The 20365-nt window shown below is 42.8% G+C and overlaps 2 protein-coding genes and 1 long non-coding RNA gene across 3 annotated transcripts in view; 2 read left to right on the forward strand and 1 right to left on the reverse strand.

Annotated features, from left to right (window-relative positions):
• Positions 1–878: 878 nt before the first annotated feature.
• LOC111961181 (uncharacterized) lies at positions 879–5881 on the forward strand. The gene is made up of 3 exons (XR_002876969.2): positions 879–1209; positions 4722–4808; positions 5470–5881. It is a non-coding gene; the product is annotated as an uncharacterized lncRNA (long non-coding RNA).
• Positions 5882–10102: 4221 nt separating this feature from the next.
• On the forward strand, positions 10103–11227 carry LOC111961179 (sarcospan-like). The gene has a single exon (XM_023983270.2). It carries the CDS (start codon positions 10123–10125, stop codon positions 10447–10449), a length of 327 nt encoding a protein of 108 aa, XP_023839038.1. The 5' UTR covers positions 10103–10122; the 3' UTR covers positions 10450–11227.
• Positions 11228–13769: 2542 nt separating this feature from the next.
• The window catches only part of LOC111960994 (inositol 1,4,5-trisphosphate-gated calcium channel ITPR2-like), a 162637-nt gene continuing 156041 nt past the window's right edge, over positions 13770–20365 (reverse strand). Inside the window, exons 57-58 of the mRNA XM_070443090.1 lie at positions 19070–19231; positions 13770–16986 (exon numbers count right to left, since the gene is read on the reverse strand). Coding sequence (XP_070299191.1) covers positions 16903–16986; positions 19070–19231 — 246 coding nt within the window. The 3' untranslated portion in view covers positions 13770–16902. The remainder of the gene's footprint in view (positions 16987–19069; positions 19232–20365) is intronic.

A 20365-nucleotide genomic window follows, 5' to 3' on the forward strand; every position in this document is an offset into this window, starting at 1 on the left:
TTGAATGTGTGTGTGGGGGGGAGGGGCTCGGTCTGAGGGAGGGAGGGAGGGAATAACGGTAAAGGATTAGCATCCTGCTCTTTTCTCTTTTGATTGTTTAATTTCATGACTGAGTGTGGACGGGGGGAGGGTGGGGGGACAGAGGTTTAATGTGACTTCCTTGTTTTTTTTGTACCCCTCTGTCAATATAAATTAAATAAAATTTAAAAAATATTCAAAAAAAATGCTTATGTCAAGACAGATAAGGACTTGTAAAATCTATTCATAAGTAATGTTGTGAAAGATTTGACAATTTAGAGGTTGTGCATTTAATTATTTACTTTAATTTTAAATGTTGCTCTGAAACCATATAATAATGTTATGACTAATTCCATTACTTTGGCATTGCTATTTATTTGGAATAAAACACCCCAAAATTCCTTATACCCTTGAGACTGAACTGTAATTGGACTAATTAATCCACGTTTTGATCATTTTAATAGAGGATCAGAGCTACAGTAATGCCCTCACATGTCTCCTGATCACATTACCTCTTCCACTAAATCATGTGACTTTGGCTTCCACCACTTGGCCCAACTGTGCGTGTAACGGTGTTGACAACAGGGATCCAATCGCTCTCATTCGAGAATGACGTGGCTGACTTTTCTGTGCCAATCTTTCTTTAACCCCTAACTGCTAATTGCTTTCTATTTCCGATTACAGCAAACATTATTTAGTTTTATTTTCTATGTAACTGATGTCTGATCACTGATGTCTGGTCATGTGTTGGAGTCCCCCTTCGTGTTCCCTGCCCCCCCCCCCCCCCCCCCCCTCCCCCTCCTCTTATTTTTCTTCAATGTGCTGCTGCTCTGCTAAGTGGCGCCAGAGCAGCTCCAGGAATCTGCTCTAAATGTTTTCCATATTAGTTCAGAGGCTTCTCTGGTTCCAAATAGCCTAGCAGCAGAGCTGGGCTTATGCTGAGAGGAACCCTGAGCAGGAAGAGGAAGGGAACGCGGGGCGCGGGGCGCGGCAGGCAGCACACCCGACAGACAGCACGACGGTAAGAGACTGACAAACAAATGAACGGGAAAGAGAGAGAAAACCACCTCCCGAGAAGCTGAAGAAGAAGTGCTTGTCGCATCTTCCTGAAAGAAGGTGAAGAATGGGAGAAGGGAAGAAGGGATCCGGAGGAAGAGAGAAGAGGAGCACCCTCCATCAGAGAAGAAAGAGGTGAAGGCCGAGGATGGAGGCCCAGCACCCGAGAACTCCCACAAGTGCTGTGGCTGTCACTTCCCCCTACTCATCGCCCTGCTGCAGTTGCTGCTGGGGGTGGCTATCACAGCCGTGGCCTTCCTCATGGTCACAATCAGCCCCTCGCTCCTGGCCAGGGAGACCCCACACTTGGCTGGCATCCTTGTATATGGCATAGTGCCACTGTTGTAGCTGCATGGGCCTTTGCCTTATCTTTCTCTGGTCCCTATGTCCATCTGACCTCACTACATGACTGCATGGATCCTCATCGTCTAACAAATCAAATCAAATGTTATTTGTCACGCGCTTCGTAAACAGCAGGTATAGACTAACAGTGAAATGCTTGCTTARGGGCCCTTCCCAACAATGAAGAGAGAAATAAAAGAGAAATAATAGAAAAGTAATAACACTTCACAAAAAAATAAATAAATACGCAATTAGTAACAATAACTTGGATATATCTATGGGTTAACTAGTACAGAGTCGATGTGCAGGGGTACGAGGTAATTGASGTCGATATGTACATATAACTAGGAATAAAGTGACTAGGCAATAGGATATATAATTAACAGTAGCWGCTGTGTWMGTGATGAGTCAAAAATGTTAGTGCAAAAAAGGTCAATGCAGATAGTCCGGGTAGCTATTTGGTTAACTACCTATTTAGCAATATTATGGCTTGGTGTAGAAGCTGTTCAGGGTCCTGTTGTTCCAGACTTGGTGCATCGGTATTGCTMGCCGTGCGGTAGCAGAGAGAACAGTCTATGACTTGGATGGCTCGAGTCTGAACATTTTTAGAGCTGTCCTCTGACACCGCCCGGTGTAGAAGTTCTGGATGGCAGGGAGCTCGACCTCAGTGATGTACTGGGCCGTCGACATTACTCTCTGTAACGCCTTGTGGTCGGATGCCAAGCAGTTGCCATACCAAGAGGTGATGCAGCCAGTCAATATGCTCTCAATTGTGCAGCTGTAGAACATTTTGAGGATCTGAGGGCCCATGCCAAATCTTTTCAGCCTGCTGAGGGGGAAGAGGCGTTGTGGTATGTTGGTGTGTGTGAACCATGATAGATCCTTAGTGATGTGGACACAGAGGAACTTAACGCTCATGAGTCGCTCCACTACAGCCCTGTTGATGTGGAGAGYGGCCTGCTCGGCCCTCCTTTTCCTGTAGTCCACGATCAGCGCCTTTGTCTTGCTGACGTTGAGGGAGAGGTTGTTGTCCTGGCACCACACTGACAGATCTCTGACCTCCCTATAGGCTGTCTCATCGTCGTCGGTGATCAGGTCTACCACTGTCAATGCAACCTTGTGTATCTACATGCATAGACACTCAGTTTGGCCACTATGGTTGCTGCCTCTGTCCAGCCTCACCTCACTGCTTGACTGTATGTCATGGATACCTGTCCTGATCCTCTACCTACTGTGCCTCCCATGCACTTCACCTACAATAGATGCATGGACACTGGGCTGTACCACCTCATCCACTGGAATGTAGCTGAATGGACTTCTCTTCTACCTTCACTGCATGCATGGCCTAATGATGTAAATAAACACATCTGTATGACTCTAGCACACAGACATATGTACATATCTCATCTCCATATTTGTCTCAACACATTTGCATGGCCCTCTTGTACATTACTAATTGCTACCTCTTCAGTTTGTACGCCGTATGTCCTTCTGCATAGACTTGTCACATTGTCCCTGTTGTATTTCCACCTTGCCCTGACTGCATGTACACATACAGTATACACCTCCTTATCAGCCTAGTCTCATCTCTCTATTCACACTTCATCTTACATTATCTCCATCTAAAGTCAAAATTAGGGTTATCATGTTTTACTGCCTTTTCTATAGCAGTTAGAATCTCAGTGTTTAAAAGGGAACGTTCCCCTCAGTCTCATTGAACACATTGGGTGACATTCTAAATGTAAACATTTTGACTACTAGCAATTAGCTTGATGTTATTTTCACATTTGCTCCCTCACTCGCTGACTGTTGATTAGATCTATCTCGTAGAAGCAGTATACCGGCTTAAAGGGCTGTAACAAGTTTCAAACTTTTCCCCAACTGTAATCATGGCAAGACTTTGGCCTTGTAAAAGTAAAAGTACTTGGCTTGCAGGGAAAACAACAAGTCTAGAATGCCAGTCAGCGTTATGGCTCTTAGCCTCTTACCTCAATCCTAGTTAGCTAATGTCTTCAGATAAATAAAGCAAATAATACTGAAAACAATAGAATGTAACACTTTACCTTATGTTGCAACATTGTATTAACATGTAGTCAGGATTTCCACTGAAGTTCTGCTAAGGAGTAATACAAGTTACATAAGATACAGCATTTCTATATTGAATTTGGAATATTCTCATGCTACAACAAATAATATTTTACTCTATAGAAACTACAATAATGAACGCTTTCAGCCCCAAGGCTATAGAGGCCTACTAATGATAACACAGGGGTCTATGTGTTTTTCTCTACTATCTATAGCATTGACTTTCTAGTGGTGAACATGAGCATTTCTTTAACAAAATCATGTTGTCCACGTGAGGTACTTCACAGTTGCATCTCTGTACAGGAGAAAAACATGTTGTTTTCTCTCAGCTTCCCATTATCCCTAATTACAGTGTGTACAGATGTGTGCAATCGGAAGTCTTAGTACACACAGGGAACATCCATTCTGAGTTTTACCGCCCGGTGAAAAACACTGAGTTCACCAAGATCCTTCAAGAGTATTCTGATTCCTCACCGCTTAAAATAATTCAATTAGATGCTGCATGTTAGTCACAAGACTCTAATATGCTCTGAGAGAGCGTGTGTGTCATTGCAAGAGAGGAGGAAAACTGTTTTGCCATAGCAGTAAGAATGTAATCAGATGACAAGCTGATGCTGAAAGTGCAGAATATTAATAGTGAACTTGGGATGAACAGCTTGAAGAGGGTTGAAGAGGCCCCTCTCAGCAGCAAATAAGATACGAGGTTTGCGTGTGTGTGGCTTAGAGCACCATGGCAACACTTGGTGTTTATCAGATCCGAATAGATTCAGTTTCCCAATAACACATATGCCATTCAGAAAATAAAAAAGCAGTGATCATGTACTGGTAACTATTTACTTAAAGCATGCAGGAATAATGCATAATGATGCAATGTAAGACTTTCATGAGCATGCATGACCCCTTATGTCATGCCACTGAGCAAGGCAGTTAACCCACTGTTCCCTGGGCMCCGAAGACGTGGATGTTGTTTAAGGCAGCCCTCCACACCTCTCTGATTGAGGGGTTGGTTAAATGCAGAAGACACATTTCAGTTGAATGCATTCAGTTGTACAACTGACTAGGTTTCCCTCTTTTCCTTTCCCTTAAAGCAGTCTTTGTATTTTTAAATCCAACATTAAAGAATGATTAACTTAAAGTATACAAGTATATTTTGCAAAGCATATCATTTAGAGAATGACCCTCACTAAATACATTTCCCACTGTGTTCTATGTTATTCTAGTTGTGTGTGGTCTCATTGCTGGGCTTCCTCCTCTACTGCATTACGTACCTACCAGATGAGAGTACCTCCATGCAATTCATCGCCAAGGTGAGACCCACATGCCATGGCCGCGGGAAGATAATTTGGGGTGGGGGTGCTGTCGATATGCAATACCAGTCAAAAGTTTGGACACATCTACTCATTCAAGGGGTTTTCTTTATGCTTACTATTCTCTGCATTGTAGAATAATAGTGAAGACATCAAAGCTATAAAATAACACACATGGAATCATGTAGTAACCAAAAAAGTTACTGACAGCATCCCCATCAAAGCAAACCCACACCATCATACCTCCTCCTCCATGCTTCACAGCGTGAATCAGGCCTTCATGGTCGATTTGCTGCAAAGAAACTACTACTAAAGGACACCAATAATAATAAGATAGTTGCTTGGGTCAAGAAACACGAGCAATGGACATTAGACCGGTGGAAATCTGTCCGTTGGTCTGATGAGTCCAAATTTAAGATTTTTGGTTCCAATCGCTGTGTCTTTGTGAGACGCAAAGTAGGTGAACAGATGATCTCTGCATTTGTGGTTCCCACCGTGAAGCATGTTGGAGGTAGTGTGATGGTGCTTTGCTGGTGACACTGTCAGTGATTTATTTTGAATTCAAGGCACACTTAACCAGCATGGCTACCACAGCATTCTGCAGCGATACGCCGTCCCATCTGGTTTGCGCTTAGTGGGACTATCATTTGTTTTTCAACAGGACATTGACTCAACACACCTCCAGGCTGTGTAAGGGCTATTTGACCAAGAAGGAGAGTGATGGCGTGCTGCATTAGATGACCTGGCCTCCACAATCACCTGACCTCAACCCAACTGAGATGGTTTGGGATGAGTTGGACTGCAGAGTGAAAGAAAAGCAGCCAACAAGGGCTCAGCATATCTGGGAACTTCTTCAAGACTATTGGAAAAGCATTCCTCATGAAGCTGGTTGAGAGAATGCCAAGAGTGTGCAAAGCTGTCATCAAAGCAAAGGGTGGCTACTTTGAAGAGTCTGAAATCTAAAGTATATTTTGATTTGTTTAACACTTTTTTCGTTACTACATGATTCCATATGTGTTATTTCATAGTTTTGAGGTCTTCACTGTTATTCTACAATGTACAAAATAGTAAAAATAAAGAAAAACCATTGAATGAGTAGGTGTGTCCAAACCTTCAACTGGTACTGTATATATTTTTCCTATTTATCGGAGGGTGCTGCAGCACCCTCAGCACCCCTACTTCCCACGGCTATGCCACATGCCCTCTGACAATTTCCTGTCCAACTGAGCGGAGACCAAGATAAACTGGTCTCTCTAATGGGATGATTAGTACTATTTATAGACCAGAATACCATTCATTACTAAACGCACGCCCCCCGTTCAAATCAACCATACAAAGGTTGTACTTAGTCAGTTGGATCTGATTTAAAGTAATGTGTAGGGCCAATATACTACAGCACAGAGAACATTGATTGTCACATTGACATACTGTATGCAGACCTTGTTTCAAATACTATTTATAATCTTTTGAATACTTGCTTTAGCCTGGCTAGAGTGCCATATGGACAGGGTTTGCACTTTTGCAACTGTTCTTTTAGTTCCATTGCAACAGGCAAGCTTAGTGAAGCTCAGATAAAGTATTTTAATTTATTTCAAATATGATTTGAACCCATGTCTGATTGTAGGGTTGTATGGTTGAACCATAAAGGTGATACTGTATGTATAGGGCCATACAGAGAAATGCAGAACACAACATGTCTATTGGCAAGACTCTGTAGGAAGCCTATGGGTAGATGAGCACAGTTATTGGACATGACTTGATCGTTTCATTTAATTGGCCATACAATGTAGGCAATTGGATTTTCCAACCAATTAATAATACATTGAATATATAATGCGAAAAACTCTCTCAAAGTGATACAGTGAGTGCACTAAAAACAAGAGACGTGGACAAAAAAGGACAACTAGACAGGGCCACTGGCACAGAGAACACAGCTATAACTAACCGAATGCCTTCCTAAAGAGGAGGGTTTTTAGGCCATTTTTAAAGGAGCCCAGAGTCTATGGTGCCTTCACGTGGTCCAGGAGAGCATTTCAGAGGCGCGGGGCGGTCGAGCAGAAAGCCCAATCCCCCATGGAGCAGAGCTGGGTCCTGGGGATGTGGAGGAGTAGGCTATCATGCGATCGGAGGTTGCGGTGAGATTATGGGATAGCAGCAGTTATTTGAGGTATTTGTAATTATTAAGGATCCCCATTAGTTCCTGCCAAGGCAGCATCTACTCTTCCTGGGGTCTAGCAACATTAAGGCAGTTATAAACAATTAAACATTTTACATGACATTTCATAAAACTTTTCACAACACATTGCGTTCCCTCAGGCCACTACTCTATCACATATCTACAATACAACATACATGTGTACGTGTGTGTAGAGTGCGTGTCTTATCATGTGTATGTGTCTCTTCACAGTCCCTGCTGTTCCATAAGGTGTATTTTTATCTGTTTTTTATATCTGATTCTACTGCTTGCATCAGTTACCTGATGTGGAATAAAGTTCCATGTAGCCATGGCTCTATGTAGTACTGTGCCCTCCCATAGTCTGTTCTTAACTTGGGGATTGTGAAGAGACCTTTGGTGGCATGTCTTGTGGGGTATGCATGGGTGTCCAAGCTGTGTGCTTGTAGTTTATACAGACACCTCGGTGCATGCAGCATGTCAACACTTCTTATGGCGGGGCATTGCCATGGATGCACTGGAATGTCAGCAGGACGGTTTTGAATTCAATTCTGAGTGAGACTGGGAGGCAGTGCAGAGATGCCAGAATGGGGAGCATCGTCCAAATATAACATTTTCACAGGTGTACTTCCTCCACTCAAAATGTATGTAGAAGTAGTCTTATAACGTGTATAAGCTGACCAATATATTAAAAAAGTAATACAATCTACATTCCGTGGTGTAAATGTTTGCAACAAAAGATTGTCCCTATTTTCGCCTTCTTCATGTCTTCCTAAAGTTCATAGCCCAACATAACACGTGAGTACAGCTATATAAAAGGCTTTGTGAAGTGCTTCTAGCACGCTTTGGTTCAGCACAGTACAATACATCTCATGATGTACTTTAATTCTCCATATTTCACAGTGGTTTTTAAATAAACATAAACACCATTTCAAATTAAGCAAGCATCAAACATGACATAATGCTATAAGCGGCGTGTACCGGAAAACAAATACTGAGCGAATCAGGGCTATGTTACGTAACCTGMGGATTTAGATGAAGGGCTAGTGTTATTGGGATTGTACACTCCAATTACATAAACCACACAAAGCCCCTCTCACACATTATCAAGCTGTATTTTTAGACATCATTTACATAATGTGTACATACCCACAACATGTGGATAAAGGTACAGTGGATGGTAGCTGCAGGGGATTCTCACATGAACACTACTTTAAGCAGTCAGTCCTCCATTAAACTTCCAACTGGAATGTTTTGTGTGAAAATAACTGAATTATTTTGAAAATAACATCAAAGGGGGTCATTTTCTTTGTATCTTTTTGACATGTAAACTATTGACGTTTTAAAATATATACACACTGGTATGGTACTGCTGGACATAATGAATGAGGTTATAAAGTGGTGAAGTGCCCCTTTAAGACAGCCCTGCTCTGTCTCTTAGGGTCAGGTTCTACCTCTGGCCGATAGCCAGGACCTGCAGGTATTTATTGGCCACTGTGCGAGGAGTTAATTGTTAGCAGACAAACCTATTTGGATATGGCTAGAGAGTGGGCATACCTTGTTCACTAAGGCTGTGTTTACACAGCCAACCTAAAAATCTAAATCAGATTMTTTTCTGTCTACACTTTTACATGTGACCCACATCAAATTTGCGCATTCACACTGATGTAGCCTCTGAAGTAGCACACGGATGGAATGCTCATTTCTGGTCACTGTTCCTTTAAATATTGGGGTGGTTGTCATGGAAATGGTAGGTCATGAGCAAAGCAAAATAATGATCAGTGTCGCATATGGATCATCAGGTTTGTATCAGGATTCAGATCCACATATAGAGGTGGTATAAATCGAAAGTGAAAAGAACATATTCCATGTGTTTTTCTGCTGTTTACACATAAGGGAAAAGACAACTGGAGTTGTATGTCTTTACTCCGCTTACTGTAACACATTCAATTACTGATTGGCGTGACTTTTACACAGGCAGCCCAATTCAGATATTTTGCCAATTATTTGCATATCTGAAACCTATCTGATCTTTTCCCTAATGTGTAAACAGTAAAAATAACACATGGAATCTAATCTTTTGACTTTTGAATATCACATAAATCAGAAGTAAAAAGATCAGATTCCATTAGATTTTTTTGCTGTCATGTCTTAGTGTCTTAGTGTAGACAACTAGAGTCATGTTTAATAGGCTCCAACAGGGTCTTAGTGTAGACAACTAGAGTCATGTTTAATAGGCTCCAACGCGTGTATGTATACAAACTAGAGTCATGTTTAATAGCTCCAACGGGTCTTAGTGTAACAACTAGAGTCATTTTAATAGGCTCCAACAGGGTCTTAGTGTAGACAACTAGAGTCATGTTAATAGGCTCCAACAGGTCTTAGTGTAGACAACTAGAGTCATGTTTAATAGGCTCCAACAGGGTCTTAGTGTATACAACTAAAGTCATGTTTAATAGCTCCAACAGGGTCTTAGTAGACAACTAGAGTCATGTTTAATAGGCTCCAACAGGGTCTTAGTGTAGACAACTAGAGTCATGTTTAATAGGCTCCAACAGGTCTTAGTGTATACAACTAGAGTCATGTTAATAGGCTCCAACAGGGTCTTAGTGTAACAACTAGAGTCATGTTTAATAGGCTCCAACAGGGTCTTAGTGTAGACAACTAGAGTCATGTTTAATAGGCTCCAACAGGGTCTTAGTGTATACAACTAGAGTCATGTTTAATAGGCTCCAACAGGTCTTAGTGTATACAACTAGAGTCAGTTTAATAGGCTCCAACAGTCTTAGTGTATACAACTAGAGTCATGTTTAATAGGCTCCAACAGGTCTTAGTGTATACAACTAGAGTCATGTTAATAGGCCCAAACAGGGTCTTAGTAAGACAACTAGAGTCATGTAGGCTCCAACAGGAAAATGCTTTAAAACAGTGTTGTCATTCGTAGTCTGTCCTCTGTTTCAAGTCATTGCATGCCTGCAGAACATAACCCTGCTGTTGTCCTTCAGGATTAATGATGACCTCCCTCTAAAAATGTATCCCCGGCCCTGGAATCCCCACTATGCTTAGATATTCTATGCTATACTAAACTAGCTCACCTCGTCTCCTCTGCCCCTCCAGCTGCTGTACCTTATCTTGTGCGCCATGGGCCTGGTCCTCTCTGCCCTGGTCATGGCCTTCGTTGGCCACCACTACGCCCAGACCAACGGCTTCAGCTGCCTGGAGGTGGGCGACGACTGCGTGTGCACCCTGAACCCCCACGATCCTTTCGCCAGGACCTTCCCCTACACGAAGGTCAGCAACTGTGGAGCGGTCACTGGCACCCTGAAGCTGTACTTCCTGCTTCAGATTGCCCTGAACCTGATCAAAGCACTGGTATGTGCCTTGGGGGCCTTCGTCATGTGGAAGCACCGCTATCAAGTGTTCTTCGTGGAGCTGCAGATGGGCTCGCCCTCCTTCCATCACTGGTAGAAGGTCTGATGGGAGTTGTAGGAAGAAGAGGCCCATGATGATGTCATGATGAGTTAGCCCATGATGATGCCACTATTGAGGGTAGAGTATTGAGAGATCAGCCAATCAGAATCTTCACTCATTCTTCTCGAATGGACAGATGTATTACAAAAACCTTTTGGTGTGTGCATAAGTGTGTGTTTAGGTTGTTCTCAATCATATTAACATTTTGGGGTCGTTGACGTTTTCTATAATTGCATTTTGAACGACTTTTATATACTGTAAGGATAACTTTGTACTCGTAGTTGCCAATGCTACATGAGATATTTCTAATAGATGAAGAAAAGACACCAAACTACCAAAGTGGTACATGGATGGACAGCTGGACCGTGCCATCCGAAGAAGGAAATTATGTTTACATGGCTCATTGGCTAATTCAGCAGAACAGTGTCCCACTCCCTTCAATAGTGAAGACCGTATGCTAAATCAGTTGTCTCAAGTTGAGAGAGATTTGCCTTATGTAAAAATCAACTTTTGTGGTTCATAAATCACACGACACAACCGGAGACTAGAGCAGAATGAGAAAGAGAAACGTGATGCATTAGCGTTAACTAGTGGTGGGTGGTAATATGGTATTTACTGTACAATGCAGATACTATGGTCAACTCTTTGTACATACTACATGAAGAGAAGGGTTTGAAAACTGAGAAATCTGTTTCATCTTCAATAGATACCTTATTACTGGGGATTTAAGTGGTGAGCGTTTAAGTAATTTACATGTACATTAAAGAAAAAACGACTGCCAATGTCCATTTTCTATGCCTTTTAGCTTAGATTCACATTTACCTTGAATAAATGGTGTTGACTTAAGTCCTTGAATCACAGTTTTATTATGTATGTCACATGCAATCCTACTGTTTAACCCAATTCTGAAATACTGTTGATTAAAAAGATGTGAATGAATGAATGCGTTTTGCCTTGGAGCTACAGTATCCCACCTAGCTATCACTGAAGACAGCAGCTTTCCAGGGAAGCATAATAACTATCTGAGCTGAAGTCTTTTCATTCCATTACTGGAAGGGATAAGGGATCTGTGTCTCTCACCATACCCCTCCAAGGGAAAAGCATGACACCACCAGACATATTGGACTGCAAAAATACACTACAGCAGCATGTTATCATATTAAGTGAGAAAGTTAAATGGCATTAGAAGGCCTGGGCCTTGTTCATTAGACACCAAACGGATGAAAAAATACTTAAACCGGGAGGGACTACTAGGGTGTGCCCTAATGAAAACAGCCCTGATGTTTGTGGTGTTTTMATTGGCCTGAGGGTGTATGAACTACCATGTGACCATACCGCCTCATCATCCCCACAGCAAGACACAGGAAGTAACATGCAGCCCATCATGAGGGAAGTGTATTTATACAACCGGCAGTAAAGAGTTCTTTCCCTCCCACAAAATGTGTTTTTCTTCCTTTGAAAACACAAACACCTGCTTGAAATGGTCATAGATCTGTGAAGGGTAGAAACAGATATCTGATCTGGTGTCCTGTGAATTTCTTCAGAGCCTTTGAGAGGGGAGATGATTGTAGGAGATCAATGAGGTGATCAATTACTTTATTGGATCAACCTTCACTTACAGTGGGAGCAGAACACTTTCAAGTAACTAAAAATMAAATGAAAACAAGCTAAATCACCAATGTGTGATACACTTCTGTTATTGAGACGCTTCACTTCAGTAATGGCCACATGCACCTGGCATAACTGAAACTGTCAAAAGAACGTGTCAACATTATTTGAAAATACTTGTTTTTCTTTTGTCCCACTGCAACACAAAAACACCTTTGTTTGTCACACTGCAACATCTAAAACATATGCTTCCAACAACCATTCAATAAACCCAACATCCAAACATTAGCGTGGCTGAGTCCCAGAGGGGTTTATGGCATAATGTCCTGTTTATTGTCCTACTAATATTGGGTGGGTTCGAGTTCACCCTGACAGAACAACACGTGACTTTGGGCGGGGACTGCCAGTGTCAAGAAACTCAGATGGCCGGTGTCCAATTGTGTCTAAGCTCACGTGCACACATCGTGTTGTTCTCATGCACAAAACATGTAGAATGTTCGCTGTAGAATGGCCAACGGAAATACAGTGTACCTGGCCCAATCCACTACTAGTGAACCCAGTCATAGTCATATGAGAGACTAAGAATTCTAAGAGTCATTCCAGTCAGTTCCTCAGAATCACAAGTGTACAGTAAGAGACATTGACCTGGAAGTGGTTACTCATAACATCAGTATGTTCTCAGACTATGAGCAGCACAGACAGTGGAAAGACCGGAGCAGCACRGTACACCACTACAGTTCTAACTACTGTACAATACAGTAGTCCACTGGCAGGACATGCCCAACAGAAGCTGGTACAAAGCAGTACATTAACTATGGTGGTATCTGCCCTACCATTATAATTGTATGAGCAATATTTTTGAGAATATATGGCTGAAATTGTCCCCAGCTGCTCACATCATTGAAATAAAATAAAAAACAAAGCAGTGGATGTTTATGACTGTGCCATACAGTAGACAGATTCAGGGGTGGCAAGCCCCATCACTCCCTCTAGCCTTCCCTTCCCTCCTTCCCCTCACCTCATAGTCGGAGCATTTCAGATATGCTGGACTTTCCCCTTCCTGCCTTGCTCAGTGACAGCTGTGGGTTATTATGACACCACGTGCAGCTCATTTTAACAGCTGTCTCACAAAGGCGGCATGAGCCAACGCAGCCCCGCCAGAGTCAACACTAACAAAACATAACCGGGCCATCTCTGAACGTGAGCCCTGTCCTGTTTGTTTTAGCATACAATATAGCTCAGTATGTGTATTCTTTATTTTACAGTTTTTTTTGGTCATCTTTATTTTGTTATAACTCGACTGTATTCCTGCTGACCCAAAGTCGACATCAGGCATCTAATGTGTGTTAACTAGCTGTTCTTATCCAGTTAATTAGATGGAAGAAGCAGAATAGTTGCAGTGTGATCAGGGCTAATTAAAGCATGATGTTTACTGTGAGCATTGATCAATTGCAGATGACTGCAGGATCTGACCATGAGGTGAAACGTGACACTGTAATGCCACTGAGCCAGTGGTGCTGTTAGGGGGGCTAAAGGTCCCATTCTGGGTTCATGATCCGTGTGAGTAAATGAGTGTCTATTTGGGTGTGTAGGTGGCCCACAACAGTAGGACAAACATGAATTTCAACCCCAAAACAACAATTATTCAACCCCAAGATGGCTGACTAAATACACAGAGACAGTGATCAACTCAAGGCAGAAACATCCAGTCTCATCTTATCATAGATTTATTACAATATAGCATTTGATCAACATAAAACACACTATCTGTTTACAGAAAAGTGTCAAAGGGCATTCCCCTCTGAAGTGCATACATACTCTCATACTGTCATGTGATTGTGGAAGATAAAAACATTTACAGACATACAAGTTTTATACACACATATTAAATTGAATTCCATGTGACTGAGTTACATGGCTGAGTTACAAGAGTTAAAAACGACAACAGAATATAGCTTGACCAATTGGCAACAAATTTGGTACATAGCATCTATGAACATCTTTAAACACAATATTTTCCAAGACTCTAGCTCAAACAACATGGCCACTATAAGCCAATGAGCTTGCATGATTGTTTTTTCCTGTTTTTACAGGAAACCTAACCATACTCTACAAGTTAGCTACACCCAGATCCCTGAGCGTGTGTGCCAAATTTCATCAATCTGAGTGAAACAGATCAAGAGATATAATCATGTGCCCCTGACAGTGCCACTTTGTGATTGATCTAAATGTGCTTGCATATGTTGAGTTTTGACAGTGTTTGGAACATGTGTTTGAAGTTGTTACAATACAAATATCTGTGTCTGATTTATATGCATTTATGTGCCAGGTCACGCCAACTTAAATGTTTATTGGTCACTAGCGGCCATGTTGTTTGAGATGRTATCCTGTAAAATATTGCTTAGAGAGAACTTGGTACATAGATACCATGTATCAAGTTTCATGCAGATCGGTCATTCGATGCCAGATGAGTAGCGTTTTAAATGTTTATCAAAAAATTGGAAATGGTAGAAAATCCATCATGGAAAACCTTATGCGTCATTGAAGCAAATTCATTCCTTGTGAGGAGAGGGACCTATGTACCGAATTTCATGACWCAAACGGGGTAAGGGACATGACCTTTCAAAGTTTGCATCTTCAATCGCTTGTTATAACGCCACCATGAGTCCAATTGACATGGCATTGCTTGAGAGGGTGTGGGGCCCATGGGCCTTTACCATCATGCCAAATTGCACCCTCTTAGGCCTTACAGGAATGTGCGTATTCATTTTCCTTGGCGGAAGAAGATGTATAATAATGAACGCCAACAAATACAATAGGGCTTCTCACAGCTTCACTGTTTGAACCCCTAACAAACCATAGAGAATGATCATTACAGTATGAGATGAGTTGATGCCTATGTCCCAAATAGCAATCTATTCTCTATATATTGCCCTACTTTTGACCAGGGCCCAGAAGCACCTACTTGAGCCCTCTAGGCCCTGGTCAAAAGTAAGGCACTACATAGGAAACAGGGTGGTATTTGGGACGCACACCACGATTACATTATGATCAAACATCTCTATCAACATGAGTGAGTTACTAAGACTATCTACTGTATTGGACACAAGCACATGATTTTCAAATCAATCCTCCTGACTACATTCTGTACCAATATAGGATTTAAGACTCAAGGCATTTCAAGTAAATTCCGTACAGATAATCAGATTATCTTCATATACATTTTCTTTTCATTCTGTTATTTATAGACTATGTACAATATGAATAGAAAGTCATAATGCTGTTCAGGGATTGCATTATCACGGAGGACACTTCTCTGAGAGAAAAGGCGACAACACTTTACTTGAACTCGTCGTTAACATGCCGTGAAGCTTCATAGCATAAGGCTAAATACCACAATACATGTAAATATATATGTGTCATAACATTGGCATAGTATATCCTGGAGACCTGACACATTCTATGAAGCTTTACGACATGTTAATGAAACTGGTATGAAGCATTATGGCAGCGAGTTCAAGTAAAGTGTAAAACAAAAGGCAAAGTAACATCATATGCAAATCCGTTTCTCCAGTTGTACGTTATTTTTTTTAAAAAGTGCAGGATATTGAGAACATTGACTATCACAGTCATAATGATTGAGATGATAAAGCAATGTTACCCCCCAAGGCAGCCAGGCGGTAAGTTGATCAATGTTACCCCCCAAGGCAGCCAGGCGGTAAGTTGATCAATGTTATCCCCCAAGGCAGCCAGGCGGTAACTTGATCAATGTTACCCCCCAAGGCAGCCAGGCGGTAAGTTGATCAATGTTACCCCCCAAGGCAGCCAGCGGTAAAGTTGATCAATGTTACCCCCCAGGCAGCCAAGCGGTAACTTGATCAATGTTACCCCCCAAGGCAGCCAAGCGGTAACTTGATCAATGTTACCCCCCAAGGCAGCCAAGCGGTAACTTGATCAATGTTACCCCCCAAGGCAGCCAGGCGGTAAGTTGATCAATGTTCCATTTCTAATTCCAAAGTATAAAAAATGTAATACTCCAGTTCCGTTCACAATTTAACAGGTCATATTAAAACATATCCAAAGAGAATAACCTGGTCCCACATCTGTTTGTGCAGTATTGCCAACTCCTATTATCATTTTCGTAGGAGTTGGCAAGACAACACAAACAGATCTGAGACCAGGCTAGGAAGAAAATACTTCACCGTAAAGTTACACGTACACCCTTTCCAAAGAGGGCCTATCAGTAATACAAGGAGCAGCCCCTTTCAAGTCCAAAGTGAACTGAACAACACCAACCAACCCAATGTACCAATACCTGACCTGCGTATAGCCCAGTCTCTGTCTTCATCTTAGTCTCAGACAGACACAGTACACTGAMAATACAGAAGAAAGAGCGTGGCTGCCCACAGGGCCACTGTACTTAACCTTTAACCCTCTCCCATGACCTCCAGTCTGCAGGAGTCTGCCATAGTGACACTGGCCAATGTGTGGTATACCTGGCATCTCATTCAGAGGCTCACTCATAGAGCAGCAGGACTGACATGGGATGATCAGTATGACTGGGCAGCTTGTGCTGTCCTAAAGGCAGACATCACTGTACTGTTCTATGTGATATGTGAGAGGGTGATGCTGGGTGAGGAGTCAGTACACTGTCTAAGAACAAGGCACTGTTTGCTTTGAATACAAAGCACTGTTTGAGTAAATTATGCGTGTGGGCCAGTGGCTGCTGGCCCCATAAATCTGATACTATTGTGTGTGTATGTGTGTGTGTGTGCACACGTGTTTATGGCCCCTTTGTGTACCTCCAGCAGTTTTCTCTGTTAGCAGGGGGACCCAGGCCCCTCAGTGTGCTGGGATGTGGTGGTTGTTGACCCCAGCAGGCCCCAGGAAGCCCATCATCTGTTTGTTCTTCCTCTGCTCTGTCATCTGGGGAGAAGAGAAGGAAATAATAACTTATTCAATATAAACTAGTGCTCAGACTGTCTGCAATAGGCTGAGAGAGGCTGGACTGAGGGCTTGTAGGCCTGTTGTAAGGCAGGTCCTCACCAGACATCACCGGCAACAACGTCGCCTATGGGCACAAACCCACCGTCGCTGGACCAGAAGGGACTGGCAAAAAGTGCTCTTCACTGACGAGTCGCGGTTTTGTCTCACCAGGGGTGATGGTCGGATTCGCGTTTATCGTCGAAGGAATGAGCGTTACACCGAGGCCTGTACTCTATCCCCCCAGAAATGTCCGGGAACGTGCAGGTGCCTTGGTGGAAGCGTGGGGTAACATCTCACAGCAAGAACTGGCAAATCTGGTGCAGTCCATGAGGAGGAGATGCACTGCAGTACTTAACGCAGCTGGTGGCCACACCAGATACTGACTGTTACTTTTGATTTTGACCCACCCCTTTGTTCAGGGACACATTATTCCATTTCTGTTAGTCACATGTCTGTGGAACGTGTTCAGTTTATGTCTCAGTTGTTGAATCTTGTTATGTTCATACAAATATTTACACATGTTAAGTTTGCTGAAAATAAACACAGTTGACACAGTTCACTTTTTTTGCTGAGTTTACATAAGAGTCCTCTTAATTAACAGCATTTCCCTCACTCAGACAAAACATTTTAAAAAGTTGCCCAATTAGCAGGAGGGATGGGGGCAACTTCGTGTCGCGTGAGGTGCTCAAGCTCAGATCTTGTCAGTCAAAACCCATACAGCAATGTGAAGTGCAAAGCTTGAGCTCTGACGTCATGTATAGCATGTTACTGTAGAGCCACTGCGCTCCAATTTGTGCCCAAATCTGTTGTTTTCATTCTGTATACAGGTACGAGTGTAAAGGGCCAATTAGCCTCGATTTCCTGTCTTCCATATTCACCCTGCTCTATGTAATATTTCAGAAACAATTGTCTGACTTGAGTCCTTAACAACTCTCCTAGGTAAACACAGTAATGTCTGTGACAACATGAACACCAGCACTTTGATTGTTTAGCCCACATATGAGGAATCGGAACCACATCAACACATGACTCATGTCCTGTTCTAGCTCTGTTTTAACCGTGAAGTTCTCTTCCTGAGTATAAAAGGGCTGTGTTCACAAACCACATCCAAGAGTTCCAGCTCGCTTTTTACCAAGGTTGCTATTTTCTCTATCTGAAGTTTTTCACTCACTCACTCACTCACTCACTCACTCACTCACTCACTCACTCAAGGCAGCAGAACAGGAACACACAAGGAGAGGCCTGTGACTGCCTTGAGATCACATGCAGGAGAGGCAGGTGATGTGGTTGTGATGATGGTGTCGTGATGATCGGGTGATGTCGTGATGATCGGGTGATGATCAGGTGATGGTGAGTTATGAGATCTGTCACACTACTTGCTGCACACAACTAGTTAGCCCAAGGTCAGGGAGGGAAATTGCCTTGTACATAAAGGCATGATAACCTCAGAGAAAATGACAAGTGCATGTGAACGTGCAGGAATGATAGGCCATTGTGATGGGAGTGAGTAGACCCGTGGTGATCTGTGCCTTGGGATGTCATGAAGGAGTTGAGAGCCTCTTGGTCAGAGAGGAGAGAGAGAGATGGCTGTATGGTTGAGCACTGAAACACAGGGTTGCTGATTTCAATCCCTGGTTAAAAAGATATGTACTGGAATCAAATGTAACTTTGGATATTACACTGAGTTAAAGATAATGGAAGGCTGAATGCATAGCCACAGTGGATGCTTCTGAACTTTTAAAGGGATACAAATGAAGAAAGTRCGTAGCATGTGGAAAAAACTCTGAACAATCAATGAAATCCATTGATCAGTTAAGTGCTAGGGACACCCACAAAATCAACAGGATGGTGGCCCTCGAATACTTCATAAGGCACCAAGCACTCAAACATGGACTGAAACGGGGAAAACCTATTTGAACTTAACCAATAGGAAGCGCTCATCAAACATTGCGTGCCAAAAATGAACATGACACTGGAGTGTTCAGTGTCTAAATGAATGCCTTGTTCAACGARAGTAACGTACCTGATCCTTTAGCTCAGACAGCTGGGAGGACAGCAGGGACACCAGTGTGACGGTGCTGTCCAGTTTCTCCTGCAGGGAGCGCATCTCGTTCTGCTCGCCGTCCCCCTCGCTGCTCACCAGGGACATGGCCCGCATCCGGGGGAACCAGTCCAGGTTCTTCTCCTGGAGATAGAGAGAGGGGAAGGGAGAAAGAGAGGGTAGATTAATGTATTTACATAGCAGATTCAAAGTTAAAACCAGAGGGAGAGAAAGGGTAAGAAATGGTAAAAAGGGCGAAAACCAAAGAGAGGAGAAGAAAAGTGTGAAGGCTATACAGTGCATTCAGAAAGTATTCAGACCCCTTCACCTTTTCCACATGTTGTTACTTTAGAGCCTTATTGTAACATTAGGTTGTTTTTCCCCCCTCATCAATCTACGCACAATACACCATAATGACAAAGCAAAAACAGTTTTTTTTGAAAATTATGCATAAGGCTGAAATCACATTTAAGTATTCAGACCTTTTACTCAATACTTTGTTGAAGCCCCTTTGGCAGAGATTACAGCCTTGAGTCTTCTTGGGTATGACGCTACAAGCTTGGCACACCTGTACTTGGAAAGTTTCTCCCATACTTCTCTGCAGACCCTCTCAAGCTCTGTCAGGTTGGATGGGGAGCGTCACTGCACAGCTATTTTCAGGTCTCTCCAGAGATGTTCGATTGGCTTCAAGTCCGGGTTCTGGCTGGGCCACTCAAGGACATTCAGAGACTTGTCCCAAAGCCACTCCTGCGTTGTCTTGGCTGTGTTCTTAGGGTTGTTGTCCTCTTGGAAGGTTCTCCCATCTCCATAGAGGAACTCTGGAGCTCTGCCAGAGTGGCCACCGGGTTCTTGGTCACCTCCCTGACCATGGCCCTTCTCCCCCAATTGCTCAGTTTGGCCGGGAGGTTACCTTGGTGGTCTTGGTGGTTCCAAACTTCTTCCATTTAAGAATGGAGGCCACTGTATTCTTGGGGAACATGCTGCAGAAATGTTTTGGTACCCTTCCCCAGTTCTGTGCCTCGACACAATCCTGTCTCGGAGCTCGACAGATAATTCCTTTGACCTCATGGCTTGGTTTTTGCTCGGATACGCACTGTCAACTGTGGGACCTTATATAGAAAGGTGTGTGCCTTTCTAAATCATGTTCAATCAATTGAATTTACCACAGGTGGACTCCAATCAAGTTGTAGAAACATCTCAAGGATGATCAATGGAAACAGGATGCACCTGATCTCAATTTTGAGTCTCATAGCAAAGGGTCTGAATACWTATGTAACT

Source organism: Salvelinus sp. IW2-2015, linkage group LG4q.1:29 (assembly GCF_002910315.2).
Source record: "Salvelinus sp. IW2-2015 linkage group LG4q.1:29, ASM291031v2, whole genome shotgun sequence".
Taxonomy (NCBI): Eukaryota; Metazoa; Chordata; class Actinopteri; order Salmoniformes; family Salmonidae; genus Salvelinus; species Salvelinus sp. IW2-2015.